Here is a 15,399-nt window from a genome sequence, read left to right as displayed (position 1 = left end):
CTAGGAACTAAAGCTTTCGTTTCCTCTCTCGATACCCTGTCACTTAAACGGACGACAATGCGCAGCAACTAAACACGAGAGCATTTACGCCACGCTACCTTTCCACAAGTGTGTGCTTACGCAACTCCCGTGACTAAAAAGCAGTGTGTAAAATGCACATAAAACACATGTTGTGTTGCATAGCCGTCAAGTAAACTGGAACAGGAACAAATTCAATTGTAGGAGTTTCCATACAATTAATTGATACCAGAGCTGATCGAAGTACGGCTGACATCATAACAGCATTTATCCGTATTTACAGAATACGTCCCGCTTCTAAAAAAACAGAACAAAAATCCAAAAAATTGTGACTATTGTGCTCATATTGGACAGACTTAGGGAAAGACCACGACACCACACTCTACCTAGGCAGCGTTATGCATGTCAATATAGTGATCCAGCATGTGGTGATGGGTATTCTCGTGACAAATGCAGAGGCGCGACTACACATTTGTTATATCCTCCACGCGTGAGCACGTCCTGCCACTGTGCGGTCACTTTCCACGCAATGTGCAATGGTAAGCAAAGAGCGATTTTGGTCTCGTGAGATCCAGCTCTTTCCCTCACTAATGCTCTCACCCAACAACCTCCTACTGATCTATCTCGAAATATATACCTCACCCACCTTTAGTTGCTTTGAAAGACGTTCGTATGAAGCACCGTGCCCTGGACGAAGTACTTCTCACATTATCGTAACCCAGCGCGCTGTGTGTACTTCCGGGCAGTCTACACATCCCATATGGTGACTTCTGCCCACCCATCAGTTACTCTCGTCATGACATGCCCGACATCTGCCCCCCCATCATTATCGCCACCCCGCCCTGCTACGGTGATCGCCTTCACAAAACACTTCGCAACCAGCAAAGGCTCAAACTAACACAACCACCTGCCCCGTGGCGCTCACCTCCTCGCAGTAAACACCAACTAAAATCCCAATTCTCGGAGGTCAAGGAAGCCCTCTCCTGCCTCAGACCAGGAGCATAAGCTGGTTAACGGCCACCTGCCCCGATGAAGCCCGTGGTCTCTCCTAGTCAAGTAGACCCAACTTCGGAATCGCCGATGCCCACTCCTTTTAGGAGGTGGGAAGAGTGCCCACGTTAACTCACTGGTCGTCCCTGTTCTCTAAATGAAAGCCCCTTCCTAAGGCACGGTGAGGAGCGCCTTCCCCGTCCGAAGGTTCGCCAGCCTCCCTTCAAAATGTTTGCCATGCCTAGCGCACTGTGCCCCGTCCGATCGGCTCCGAGTCACCCTTGCTCAGTTTCTCCCACCTGCTCCCCTCCAAGCCTCACCAGAGCTCCACGGGCGGTGCTCGCGTTCTCCACCATGGTAGGGCCTCCCCCGTACCCAGAGCCGCTCTATCGGCTGAACTCTGCCCGGAGCTCAAACCTCCCAAGTCGGCTTCCACCTCAACGTCAACCCCAGGAACACCTAGGCCCCGCCCGAGCACGCGCCCTGGGCGTACTGACGTCAGGGCCGTAGTAACCCAGTCGAAGAAGAAGGACTAACGACAAATGCATCACAATGTTGTCCTACGGAAGCAAAGCACGTATTTGTGACAGCCCAAACGTGAGCAGAACGTGCCTGCCACGCAGTTTGGGACGAGAGATATGGGATCAGGGCACTCCCAGGGGAGCGGGCTGTAGGAAATGTACATCTTGAGTGTATGCATTTTTAAATAATATTGAAATCTGCAGGCCGAGAGCAGAGGCTGTACGTTCATCTATTAAAGGATTATCACGCGTTTGTAGGATTTCAAAAACATCCACGTTTAAAAATAATTTCAACATCATTAGCTTAAAACACAGATTTATCCAATTATTAATATTTTATGGCCAAAAGTTCCTTGCCACTATTGTTTCTTCACACCCGGAATATTTGAACAATTTCTTAAAAAAAAAAAAAAAGTAGTACGCTATGGTAGCTACCTACTTGGATAAACTGGCACGTTAACATCCACAATAATTACAATTATTCGATGCTTTTCGTCCCCGAGTGCCTCATTTTGGTTTCTTCAATTTCCATCTCTGCACATTAAAAGGATGCATTCAACTTTTTATCAAATTATTTGTTAAGAAACGGACGCTTGCGACATCTGGAATGGCAGTGTTCAACGGTATATGGAATGCTTTGTTTTTATACCGCATAGCTGAACTTTGTTGTGTAACGCCAAGTACCTTGACAATAAAGAATGCAGCATTTGTGTACTTTGTCTCCTACAAGTTTTAATAGCACTCTATGTATTGAATTCACATATTTTATGTCACTTTTCATGTTACACTCAGTGTTTACAATGTTCTAAGCAGTACAGTGACATTTATTTAACCACAAATATTATATTTTGCTATTTGTGATAGATCCTGGCGCTAATATGACCTAGGTACAGACGAACATAACTTAAAGCAGTTTTTGCAGCCTCAAATAACTCTTTAAATATTTATGAATGACGTATTAGTGATGCACAGGGGATATTGAGGCAGTCTCCACTTATGCATCCAGCACCAGCCTAGATCGACGCATTTTTTTCCGCAGCGAACTGAGCTTGCTGCACAGGAGAAACAATTCAAAATCCGTTTTGCCGAGCAACATGGCGCCCAGTACTGGCATATTCTGCATCACAGTTAGCGCTCTAGTTCCTTTTAACGCTATGTAACCCATATGCCGTGGCCGCCACCTCTGACTGGAGGGTTTTATTCTAGCTTAACCCCTTCGCTGCCAGGCCTTTACCCCCCACCGCAGGTGCCAAGCCTGTTTTTGTGGCTGTTTGGGGTAGTTCACGCTTAGGCCCTCATAACTTTTTGTCCACATAAGCTACCCACTCCAAATTTGCAACCTTTTTTGTTTCCAGCATCCTAGGGATTCTAGAGGTACCCAGGCTTTGTGGGTTCCCCTGTAGGAGACCAAGAAATTAGCCAAAATACATCGAAAATTTCGTTTTTTTAAAACAATGGGAAAAAAGGGCTGGAGAAGAAGGCTTTTGTTTTTTTCCCCTGAAAATGGCATCAACAAAGGGGTTTGTGGTGCTAAAATCACAATTTTCCCAGCTTTCAGGAACAGGACGACTTGAATCAGAAAACCCAATTTTATCTCAAGACCGGAGGCTCATATTATGCTTCTCTAACTTGCTTTATTTCAATAGCAGCAGTCAAGAAACTAAGGCTTGAAACACAGAAAGCCAATGGGAAAGCAAAACGTAACAGATAAGGCACCAATAGGTACACAGGGGGAAATATAATCACTACGCTTGACTGTGACCAGCCCTCTTTCTTGCTGCTTGCAGTCAAGATAAGTGACGATTCATTTCTTTTCTGTTTCTAATTCTGTCAATGTTTATGATAATATTTGCATGTTTTATTCACGGCGCTCGCCTTTCACCTATATGAAACTTTCTTTTTGCTTATAAGTGCTCTTGCGCGTTAGCTGTTGCTACAACGTTTTCCCTCAAGCCTTTCCCTTCATAACGCTCGCGTGCGTTCCGTGGCAGTTCCAACGGCCGTTTCTGCTGCCGAACAGATGCGCTGCTCACCGGTTGCTTCTCTGTTGCCTCAGCTCCCAGCTGATTTCCCCACTGCTCACCGCTCGCTTCATTGCTGCCTCAGCTCCCAGCTGTTTTTCACCGCCGCTTCGCTTCTGCTGTTCCGGAAACCTCTGCCTCACCCCCAGGCTTCAATTTACAAATCGGTCACGCCTCTATGGGCGTGTTTTATTTCCTGTTTCTATTTTTCCTCAGCTATTAACCCTTTCAGCTCCAGGGATTTTTTTACCATACCTTTTTATATTGCTTTTTCTCTCTTTTTCACCATGGAACATCAAAGCTGTTTTGATAATTTATCTGACAATGATGAAATTGGAGCCTTTATTAATGCGGCTGTTTCTAAGGCTGTTTCAGGGGGATCCAAGATGGTGTCACGACTTGCATGCTGCTTTAACCTGGAGTCCGCAGAACGAGTGGCGAGGATCTTGTTCCTGAATGTTCGGCCTTGGCCCAGGTAGGGGCGACTCTTTCTGGTAGCCACGGTGCTGCAGGCAATGGAAACGCCAAGGGCAGGCCGTGTCCTTCAGAAGTAGTGCCAGAGGGAAAAAAAACCCTAACAGGGGAAAAAACCTCCAGAAAGGAAAAGTTCTGAAACAGGAGCAAAAATGAAAGGTAAATACAAGAGCAAAAAAGAACAGGAAACAACACTGGAACGGACGTGAGCCAGAATTGAGTACGAGGAAGCAGGAGCGAAGACACCATCCAAACAGAAAGTGTTGCAGCGCAAGGAGAGAAAGAAGCACAGCCCTTATATACCAAAAAACAGGAAGCAACCCACAGGAAGTGCAAGGACACCATCTTAGATAGGGAAAAACACATAGAACATAACGGACTAGGAGCCATATAGAGTAGGGAAACTAAGAATGCTGGGAAGAGAGGGGTAATATGGGAAAAAGTTAAAGCATAAAGGGAGGCACAATGCATAAGGAAAAGAAAGAAGAACAAAACAAGAACAGGTGAGTGGGGGAGGGGTAAACCTGCCTGTAAGCGCGTCGCGCTATGTAAGAACGAGGCCCCATGCCCAATTTGGGGCCTCGTACAGTGCACAGCAGGCTGGGGGCCCGGCGCATCTCCATGCCGCGAGCCACAGCCCGAGCCAAATGTTTGGCTCGCGCCGCGGCGCGACAGTAGGTTCCTCCCCCCCCCCCCGAAGGTCCAGGTTTGTGCGGAAACAAGCGGTGAAAGCGATGAATCAGAAGAGGGGCGTGAACAGAAGATGCATCTTCCCAAGAGCATTCACTGAGAGGGTAACCCTTCCAATGAATCAGATACTGAAGACGGTTTTGAAAGATACGAGAGTCATAAATCTTCTGTACCTCATATTCTGGTACATCATTCACCAACAAAGGAGGAGAACAATGAAACTGCAGAGAGTAAGGATGAGGCACATAAGGTTTGAGCTGGGAAACATGAAAGACCGGATGAATCTTCCAGGTACGAGGCAAGTGAAGACAGGCAGTGACAGGATTAATCAGCTGAAGAATACGGAAGGGACCGTAGTAACAAGGTGTAAACTTGTTCTGAGAAAGTCGCAAAGGCAGAAATTTGGAAGAAAGACAGACTTTATCCTGGAGGTGATATACTGGAGCAGCCCTACGCTTCTTATCTGCTATTCTCTTCATGTATCTCTTAGTGTTCAACAAGTTAGATCGAATCAATCTAGGAACCTGTAGAAGTCGTCTGGAAAATGAAGTGACAGCAGGAAGAGAAGAGGTAGACTGATGAGTAGTAGGAAAAGAGGTAGGATGATAGCCATAAGAACAGAAAAAAGGGGGTGACCTTGGAGGCACTAAGGACAGTGTTATTGTAAGAGAATTCAGCGATAGGAAGGTAAGTGTTCCAGTTGCTCTGGGTGGAATTACAAAAGCAGCGAAGGTACTGCTCTAGTCCTTGGTTGAGACGTTCAGTCTGTCCATTGGTTTGGGGATGGAAACCAGATGATAGTGCTATATTGATATTCAGTATTCTACAGAAATGTTTCCAAAACCGGGAGATGTATTGAGGTCCCCTGTCAGATACAATGCTGTGTGGGAGTCCATGGAGACAAAAAATATGATGGATAAATATCTGACTTAGTTCTTGAGAGGTAGGTAATTTTTTCAGGGCAGTGAAGTGAGCCATCTTAGTAAAGGAATCTATTGTGACCAGGTTTCCAGCTGATGGAGGTAGTGAACACATGAAATCAGTAGAAATGGTGTGCCAGGGAGCAGGTGGAACAGGTAATGGTTGTATTAATCCTGCAGGTCTGGTACAGGGTATTTTTACTTGGGCACATATGGGACAGGCCTGAACGTATCTTTCGACATCCAGTTTCTAGGTAGGCCACCAGAAGGAGCGCAAGAGTAATTCCTGTGTGGCCTTGATGCCTCTATGACAAGCAACCGGAGAATCATGGCACATTTGTAGCGCCTTTTCTCTTACTCCGCTAGTTGGGAGGAACAACAGGTTCTTATAATAATAATACCCCTTCTGTTTACGTTTTAGGGGGTTTAAGTTCTCTAACTCTTGATCAGAAAGATTGGAATATTCCAGTTGTACCTCATCCAGGAAAGATTGAGCTACACCGAAAATATTCCTGGGCTCAAGCAGATATTGTGATGGAGTGGGAGTACAATCTAGATAACGGCGAGACAGAGCATCGGCCAGTATGTTTTGGGATCCAGGAATGTAGGTGACATAAAAGTCGTATTGACTGAAGAAAAAGGCCCAACGAGCCTGACGACTGTTCTGGCATTGAAAATTACGTAAACATTGTAGGTTACGATGGTCTGTTCTCACCTCAAATGGTTCTTTGGAACCCATAAGGAACTGTCTCCACTCTAGACAGGCTGTTTTCAGGGTTAATAACTCCCTTTCTAATACGGAGTAATGTTGTTCTGACACAGAGAGTACATGGGACAAATAGAACACAGGGTGTTTTAGACCGTCATCTTCTTGTTGTTGGAGCAAGGCAGCTCCGATGGCTCTTTCAGAAGCATCTGTAACAACAATAAATTGTTTGTTGGTATCTGGGTGTCTCAATATCGGTGGTTGAGTGAAGGCCTCTTTTAGACTTTGAAAAGCTACTTCAGCCGCCCTTGCCCAGACAAAGCCCTTACTTAAATCCTCCTTCTTTAATGTTTGAGTTATGTGGCTGGTTTGTTCTGCAAAATCAAAAATAAACTGTCGATAAAAGTTAGCCAGTCCTAGAAAACATTGCATTTCATTAATAGAGGAAGGGGAAGGCCAGTCTAGGATGGCTTGTTCCTTTTCCGGGTCCATAGCTATTCCAGTGGGACTAAGGTGAAAACCCAAATATTTGACTTGTGTCTTATCGAACTCACATTTTTCTGGTTTACAGGACAGTTGATGTACCTTGAGTCTTTGGAGGACCTGTTTCACATGAGTAGAATTAAGTTCAGGACGTCTAGAATAAATAAGGATATCGTCTAAGTAGATGACTACCGTATGATTCAAGAGATCCGAAAACACAGAGTCCATAAATCTTTGGAAAATGGAGGGGGCATTATTGAGATCAAAAGGCATAACTCTGTACTCATAATGACCAAATGGGGTTCAGAAGGCAGTCTTCCACTCGTCTCCTTCTTTGATGCGCAAAAGGTGGTAAGCTCCGCAAAGATCTAGTTTGGTAAATCGTTGAGCCCCTCTGACTGCCTCTAGAATATCCTTGATGAGGGGCAAAGGATAACTGTCTTTTATAGTGATCTTATTTAGACCACGAAAGTCCAGACAGGGACGAAGATCCTTCGTCTTCTTGAGTACAAAAAGAGAGGAGCCCCCGCCAGAGAGGATGAAGGTACAATAAGACCGCTGTGCAGGTTTTCTTGCAGATACTCTTTGAGAACTTCCTTTTCGGGTTTCGTGAGTGAATACATTCTCCCAAAGGGAACGATCGCCCCAGGTTCCAAGGAAATTGCACAGTCATAATCTCGATGTGGGGGTAACACAGGTCTGGATGGTGTCTGGAATACATCCTGAAATTCTAGATAGTGATCAGGGACACCTTGAACTGTATTAATGGAACATCCTGTAGTGATTTCAGTAGGCATACACTTCTTGGGTGACCAGTATGTGTCTGACGCAAAGCAATTTTCATGACAAAACTGTGAGGACAGGGAAATTGTCCTGGTTTCCCAATTAACATAAGGGTTATGTCTTATGAACCACGGAATTCCTAAAATGATAGTATGATTGGGAGATGATATTAGGTCAAATGAGATGTGTTCTTGGTGGTTCCCAAATTGTAAACTTAGTGTCAGGGTGGTAGTATCGACTGGACCAGAAGATATTAAGGACCCATCCACTGTGTGAACTTGTTCCGGAACTTCTTTGGGTCATGTTGGTATTTGTTGTGTTGTGGCCTAAGACTTATCCATATATATGCCACTAGCACCACAATTTAGTAAGGCCATTGTTCTTTCTTCATGACCGTCAGGTAACTGTAACGTCACAGGAAACATAAACAAAGTAGTGGCATTGTCCTTGAATGAACTGATGGAAGGTATAGCAGATTATCCCGTCCCCTCCCTTCTTACAGAGGACGGGAAGTGGCGTTTCCTGATGGTCTTAGAGGACGAACGGGGCAGGTAGGAAGCATGTGACCGGCAGCACCACAATACAGGCACAATCCTTTCTTACGTCTTTCTTCCCGCTCACTGACGGAAAATGGGCCTCGAGTGGTATCCACCTGCTTCGGTTCACCTTCTGTGTCTCTGACGGGAGGATGAGGTTCCTCTGGACGATGCAAAAAGACACGTGAAGAACTTGGCTGGGAAGGTCCTCTACTTTTTCTTTTTACTATGCGTCGTTCTTGAAGACGGTATTCGATGGAAAGAGCTAGATCCATCAGCCCACGAAGATCTTCAACTCGGGTGGAATGTACTAACTCATCTTTGATCTCCTCCTTAAGTCCTCTACGGAATAGAGTAACCAGAGTTCGTTCTACCCAGGTTGTCTCGGCCGAAATGCTGTCGAAAGCGGGTAATATATTGGAGGAAATCTTGAGAACCTTGTTGAATGTCACATAATGCTTCTTCAGCAGAGGCCTCCAACCCTGGACGGCTAAACATCTGTTTGAACCGATTCACAAAGGCTGGATAGTCAGACAATACTGGATCATTGGATGATACCATCGGAGTTGCCCAGGCCAAGGCAGGGCCGGATAGAGCACTAATAAGATACCCCATCTTTGTCTTGTCGTGGGAGAATTCTGTGGGTCGGAAGGCAAAGTACACAGTTAAAGCATTGAGGAACTCTCGTAGTTTTGTTGGTTCACCAGAGAAACGAGGTGTTGAGGTGGAGACGGTCGGAACATCTAAACTGCGGAAAGCCAAAGCCTGTCATAAAGCAGCATTCTCATTGCGTAATTGTTGCAGTTCCTGAGCCTGTTGCTGAATGGTTGCCAGAAGGGCTTGATCAGGATCTGCAGCAGCCGCCATTGTATCATCCATGGTGTTAGAGGACGTCGGGAGTATTTGGCGCTGCAATCTGTCACAACTTATGCGCTGCTTTAACCTGGAGTCCACAAAACGAGTGGCGAGGATCTTGTTCCTGAATGTTCGGCCTTGGCCCAGGTAGGGGAGACTCTTTCTGGTAGCCACGGTGCTGCAGGCAATGGAAACGCCAAGGGCAGGCCGTGTCCTTCAGAAGTAGTGCCAGAGGGAAAAAAAACCTAAAAGGGGAAAAAACCTCCAGAAAGGAAAAGTTCTGAAACAGGAGCAAAAATAAAAGGTAAATACAAGAGCAAAAAAGAACAAGAAACAACACTGGGACGGGCGCGAACCAGAATTGAGTACAAGGAAGCAGTAGCGAAGACACCATCCAAACAGAAAGTGTTGCAGCGCAAGGAGAGAAAGAAGCACAGCCCTTATATACTAAAAAACAGGAAGCGACCCACAGGAAGTGCAAGGACACCATCTTAGATAGGGAAAAGCACATAGAACATAATGGACTAGGAGCCATATAGAGTAGGGATACTAAGCATGCTGGGAAGAGAGGGGTAATATGGGAAAAAGTAAAAACATAAAGGGAGGCACAATGCAAAAGGAAAAGAATGAAGAATGAAGAAGAAAACAAGAACAGGTGAGTGGGGGAGGGTTAAACCTGCCTGTAAGCGCGTCACGTTATGTAAGAACGAGGCCCCATGCCCAATTTGGGGCCTCGTACAGTGCACAGCAGGCTGGGGGTGCTGCGTGTCTCCATGCGGCACGCCGCGGCCCGAGCCAAATGCTTGGCTTGCGCTGCGTGCCGCGGTGCGACAGATGGGGTGACTTGTGGGGCTCTCACCAGGATCTGTTACCCAGAATACTTTGCAAACCTCAAAATCTGGCCAAAAAACACTTTTTCCTCACATTTCAGTGACAGAAAGTTCTGGAATCTGGGAGGAGCCACAAATTTCCTTCCACCCAGCGTTCCCCCAAGTCTCCCGATAAAAATGGTACCTCACTTGTGTGGGTAGGCCTAGCACCCCTGACAGGAAATGCCCCAAAACACAACGTGGACCCATCACATTTTCTCAAAGAAAACAGACCTGTTGTTTGCAAACTGCCTAGCTGTGGATTTTGGCCTCTAGCTCAGCCAGCACATAGGGAAACCTACCAAACCTGTGCATTTTTTAAAACTAGACACCTAGGGCACTCCAAGATGGGGTGACTTGTGGGGCTCTCACCACGTTCTGTTACCCAGAATCCTTTGCAAACCTCAAAATGTGGCCCAAAAAACACCTTTTCCTCACATTTCGGTGACAGAAAGTTCTGGAATCTGAGACGAGCCACAAATTTCCTTCCACCCAGCATTCCCCTAAGTCTCCTGATAAAAATGGTACCTCACTTGTGTGGGTAGGCCTAGCACCCGTGACAGGAAATGCTCCCAAGACACTACAAATATTCTATTAAGTCTAAATTTGATAAATATACACTTCTCTGAATTAAAGGGAGAAAGTTATTGATGTGGACGGAAACTCTGCTAACAAAATGCCTGTGTTGTACGATACGAGGTTTAAGTGACGTAGAGGCAATGCAGAGAGATTATGTTGCTTTAATGCTACAGATGCCGATATTAGAAATAGAGTTTCCAGTCGTGGGTTTGGTTCAGTATCCTATAATTGTTTAATAATAGTGATACCCTCTACGTGCGGTCACATTGATAGTTATGCATCATTTTAAGAGTTTGATTTTCATGTGATTTAAGAGGGCTTTTAGTGCTGTTATTCAACGGGGTTCCCTGTCAACCATAATAAGTATGATCTCCAATTGAGATTTTCCTAGCCTTAGTGTCTGAAAGTCTAGCTTTTATTAGAGACAGGGACGCAAATATTATGCTTTCTTTTTTTGCTTTAATAAACATCAGCCAAAAGAAAAAAAATCACTCCCCAGAAAACTCTGGGAAAGAACTACTACATTGTATCACAATAATATAACCAATAGGACGTCAAGTACAACAGTGACTATCTTGACTGACAGCAACAAGCCCTTTTTTTGTGAGAGTCAATGGAGATTTTCTTACCTTTAGGTAAAGCAAGTCTTTATTATATTAAAGACAGGGAGACAAGTATTATGCTATCTTTTCTTGCGTTTATTAGAATAGCAGCCAAAATAACTACAACTCCCAGCATGCTTACATAGTATAACTACAAAATCCTGTCATAAAGAGAAGAGTAAACAGCCAATCACATAAAGGCAATCCTATAAAGTACTTGACTTTGAGCAACAAGCCCTCTTTTCTTGCCAGAGCAGTTAAGGATATTGAAATAACGGTGTTACAATCAGAACAATAGAAAAAGCCAAAAGAAAAGTAAACAAGCTTTTAAGATAGTTTACTAAATGGAGAATCCAAGGATCTTGAAGATTAAAGTCTTTAATACATATCTGAAAATCTTCCTTGTAATGAGTGGTGAAGATAGAGGAATAACGAGGTGATCCCAGAATATGTTATAGATGAAAGTTCCTCTGAAGGTGTCTGGTTGGTGACTGAAGATGACACTATAGGAAAAAAAGGGAGGGTTAGAACAGATGTAGAGGGTTAATACTTGCCTCCGTGTCTTTATTAAAATCAAGACTTTCTTTCACTAAAGTTAAGAAAATCTCTATTTTATTACAAGACCCAGAGGTTCCTATTATGCTAGTTCAAAGCATAGCAACAATTGTATTAGAAACGTGAGAAACAGGTTTGCAATAGAACATTCTAAAAGTAGAAACATTCGTCCAGTCAGCAGATTTGAGAATATCATTCCGACTCGCTCCAGCCTAGAAGGCTTTAGATGCCATAGCATCTCTGGTAGAACGGGCTCCAAAATTTGAAATGTTAATACCCGCCAAACTCATGATCCATTTATCCCAATGGGCTAAAGTAGGAGAAGAAACAGGATTGTGGGGAGTTCTGAAAGAAATAAGAAGTTGGGGGTCCAACGACTTCTATCAAATCTTTAGTTTTTGAAATATATTCTCTTAACTTCCAACATAATTTCGGTTGATCAGGAAAATAAGAATAAAACACAGGCATAAGGGTTGTTTTAGTTATTTTACAAACCTAGAAAAATACACCTGAAGGAGTATTTTGTACAGAAGAAATATCTAAAGTTTTGACGTTTTAAAGAAACTAAATATAGAAGTACAGTCAATGTTACAGACAAAATGTTAGAGATAAGAAAGAGTTATCTGGTTGATTGAGGAAATATTGTAGAATTACATTTACATTCCATATTGAAGTATATTTTGGTAAAGGAGGCTTTGAAAATCTTACTCCCTATAAAAGACAACATATCAATGGTCGTTCACCCACAGGCTTTCCATCTACTCTACAGTTATGTGTTGCTAGCGCTAATCTATATGTATTGACCGTTCTGTAAGCTTTCCCTTGGGAAGCCAAAGAAGCAAAAAAGTTTACAATCAATGTTAGATCTGCTGAAAAAGGATCTGCACCCATGTCCATGCACCAGGTATCACATACTTTCCAGGCTGACTTCTATGCTTTGGATGTACCTGGAGCCAAGGATTGTTGGATAAATGGAGCAGCTTCTGAAGAAATTCTGGGGTTTTCTAGGAAGACCTGAAACTATATAAGCCACTAACGTGAGGGAGTTGTTGACAATCAGATCGTGCAATAATCCTTGAGGATGTTCATACTTACAAAACGTGATGGACGAGGGGAACACATCTCTATCGCTTGCTTGTGAAGAAGGGATTGGATCTCTTGAGGTAATAGAGCGTCTTGTTCTTTCAAGAAAGAAAGGGGGGTTGGTATATTTTCTTGGATTGGTTCCGCATAGAGTTCTATACAGAAACCTTATAAAGTTGGTAAAACCCACAAATCTGAAGTTATAATTCTCCAAGCAGGGAGAAATAAACCTGTACATCCTCCCACCAGAGGATGGACAGAAAGAAGGCGCTTACCACGGCGGTACAAACAAACAGCTTGGCGGTCACCGCCAACAGACAGGCGGAGGACAATGTACCGCCCACAGTATCACAACCTACCAAACCGCCACCTTTTCCAGGGCGGATTCACCGCAGCCAAAAACACGGCGGAAACAGGACTTCGAAGGGAAAACGCTCACCTCTACACACACCCCACGAGGAATCCGGACGCCATGGAACCCGAACTCCACATCCTGCCAGCCCTTATCTTCTTGCTCCTCTACCAGGAGCACGAACGCCGGCGGCGAAGACCACAGTGAGTACTGCACCTACGACACAGGGGAGGGGGGTGGGAAAAAACAGGGACACACACATGCAACACCAAACATCGCCACCCCCACCCTCACCCACGACAACACACACACTAATACAGCATGATACATTACAGTTACGCCTCCCAGCCCCCTGGAAGAATGCAAAGACAAAAGGAAATGAGTGAAACCATTGTAATATATTAAACTCCAGTACACAAAAATATATATACACACTATAAAAAAATATACACCAAGATTAGTAGTTCAGGTAGTGCTCCATTGAAGTCCGTGGAACACTGGGCCCACACGGTATGGGTGAGGCCCACACTCAATCCACGAAATGATGGAGAGAACACCGCAGGAGCATCAGATAGCAATAAAACAGGCACCTCAGGGGGAAGGGAAAGGGGGGGGGGGCCCTCAGCCGGTTGAGTGCACGACGCCAAATCCACGAGGGGGCCACATGCCCACTGTTCCATCCTGGGGAGTGCAAAGCCACAGTCTCACAAGTCTCAACAGTGGGTGGTTTGCCCACTGTTCCATCCTGGGGAGTGCAAAGCCACAGTCTCTCAAGTCTCAACAGTGGGTGGTTTGCCCACTGTTCCATCCTGGGGAGTTCAAAGCCACAGTCTCTCAAGTGGATAACAGTCTCCAATGGTTCTGGAGGGGGCCTTGTGCCAAGGACAAAGGTAGTGGATGTTTGTCTCCACTGGTTCTGGAGGGGGCTTTGTTCCCAGAGTGCTTCATGCTGCCAAGGACAGAGGTAGTGGATGTTTGTCTCCACTGGTTCTGGAGGGGGCTTTGTGCCCAGAGTGCTTCATCCTGCCAAGGACAGAGGTAGTGGATGTAACTCTCCACTAGTTCTGGAGGGGGCTTTGTGCCCAGAGTGCTTCATCCTGCCAAGGACAGAGGTAGTGGATGTGATACTCCACTGGTTCTGGAGGGGGCTTTGTGCCCAGAGTGCTTCATCCTGCCAAGGACAGAGGTAGTGGATGTAACTCTCCACTGGTTCTGGAGGGGGCTTTGTGCCCAGAGTGCTTCATCCTGTTCGTGACTGACTCAGTAACGTCAGTGCCCTTGGTGCTCATGGGCCAGCGATGCTTGTTGCGGCGGTGTCATTGGCACCGGTGCTTGTTGCGGCAGTGCCCGGTTCAGCGGTGCTTGTGGCGGCGGTGCCCTGTTCAGCGGTGCTTGTTGCGGCAGTGTCATTGGCAGCGGTGCTTGTTGCGGCGATGCCCTGTTCAGCGGTGCTTGTGGCGGCGGTGCCCTGTTCAGCGATTCTTGTGGCGGCGGAGCCCTGTTCAGCGGTGCTTGTGGCTGCGGTGCCCTGTTCATCGGTGCTTGTGGCGGAGGGGCCCTTTGCAGTGACTCAGCTGCTGGCGGTCCTGTCTGGCCCAGCGGGGTTGGTGCTGACGGTCCTGTCTGGCCCAGCGGGGCTAGTGCTGGCGTCCTGTCTGGCCCAGTGGGGCTGGTGCTGGCGGTCCTTCATGGCCCAGCGGGGCTGGTGCTGCCGGTCCTGTCCTGGGCTGGGCTGGTGCTGGCGGTGGCCTCCTGGGCAGCGGGGATGATGGCCTCCTGGGCAGCGGGGATGATGGCGGTGGCCTCCTGGGCAGCGGGGATGATGGTGGTGGCCTCCTGGGCAGCAGGGCTGGTGCTGGCGGTGGCCTCCTGGGCAGCAGGGCTGGTGCTGGCGGTGGCCTCCTGGGCAGCAGGGCTGGTGCTGGCGGTGGCCTCCTGGGCAGCGGGGATGATGGCGGTGGCCTCCTGGGCAGCAAGGCTGGTGCTGGCGGTGGCCTCCTGGGCAGCAGGGCTGGTGCTGGCGGTGGCCTCCTGGGCAGCGGGGATGATGGCGGTGTTCTCCGCCGTGCTGCTCTTCCCAGCCTTGCTGACTTTCTTGTGGCCCTTCCCCACCTTGGAAGGTGTCGCAGCTGACTCCACACTCCCACCTGTACCCCTGGGAGCGGCTTTGGTGGCTGGAGTCTTCCCCCTCTACCGCCGGGCACTGGCCAACTTTTGATGCTTGACAGGTGGGGGACTGTCCGTGCTGTGTCTCCGTGCCACACTGGCTGCCCTGGTGGCCGATGCACTCCAGATTACAGTGACTACAGGCACCACTGGTCCCGGAGATGTTGTGGCTGAGGTGCTAGGTTGAGACCTGGAG

The 15,399-nt window shown here is 46.7% G+C and overlaps 1 protein-coding gene across 3 annotated transcripts in view; it reads right to left on the bottom strand.

Moving 5' to 3' along the window:
• Window positions 1-1,525, bottom strand: part of ARID3B (AT-rich interaction domain 3B) — a 262,404-nt gene extending 260,879 nt beyond the window's left edge. For 2 of the 3 annotated variants that reach the window (XM_069222119.1, XM_069222120.1), the window contains exon 1: window positions 1,329-1,525. In XM_069222119.1, coding sequence (XP_069078220.1) covers window positions 1,329-1,364 — 36 coding nt within the window. In that variant the 5' untranslated portion in view covers window positions 1,365-1,525. Of the gene's footprint in view, window positions 1-664; window positions 824-1,328 lie in introns of those variants that run through there. The other variant, XM_069222121.1, reaches the window with a different exon arrangement.
• Window positions 1,526-15,399: the final 13,874 nt, after the last annotated feature.

Source organism: Pleurodeles waltl, chromosome 3_1, assembly GCF_031143425.1.
Source record: "Pleurodeles waltl isolate 20211129_DDA chromosome 3_1, aPleWal1.hap1.20221129, whole genome shotgun sequence".
NCBI lineage: Eukaryota > Metazoa > Chordata > Amphibia > Caudata > Salamandridae > Pleurodeles > Pleurodeles waltl.
Note: the sequence above shows the minus strand (reverse complement) of the source record. Positions and strands in the feature narration are given on the sequence as shown.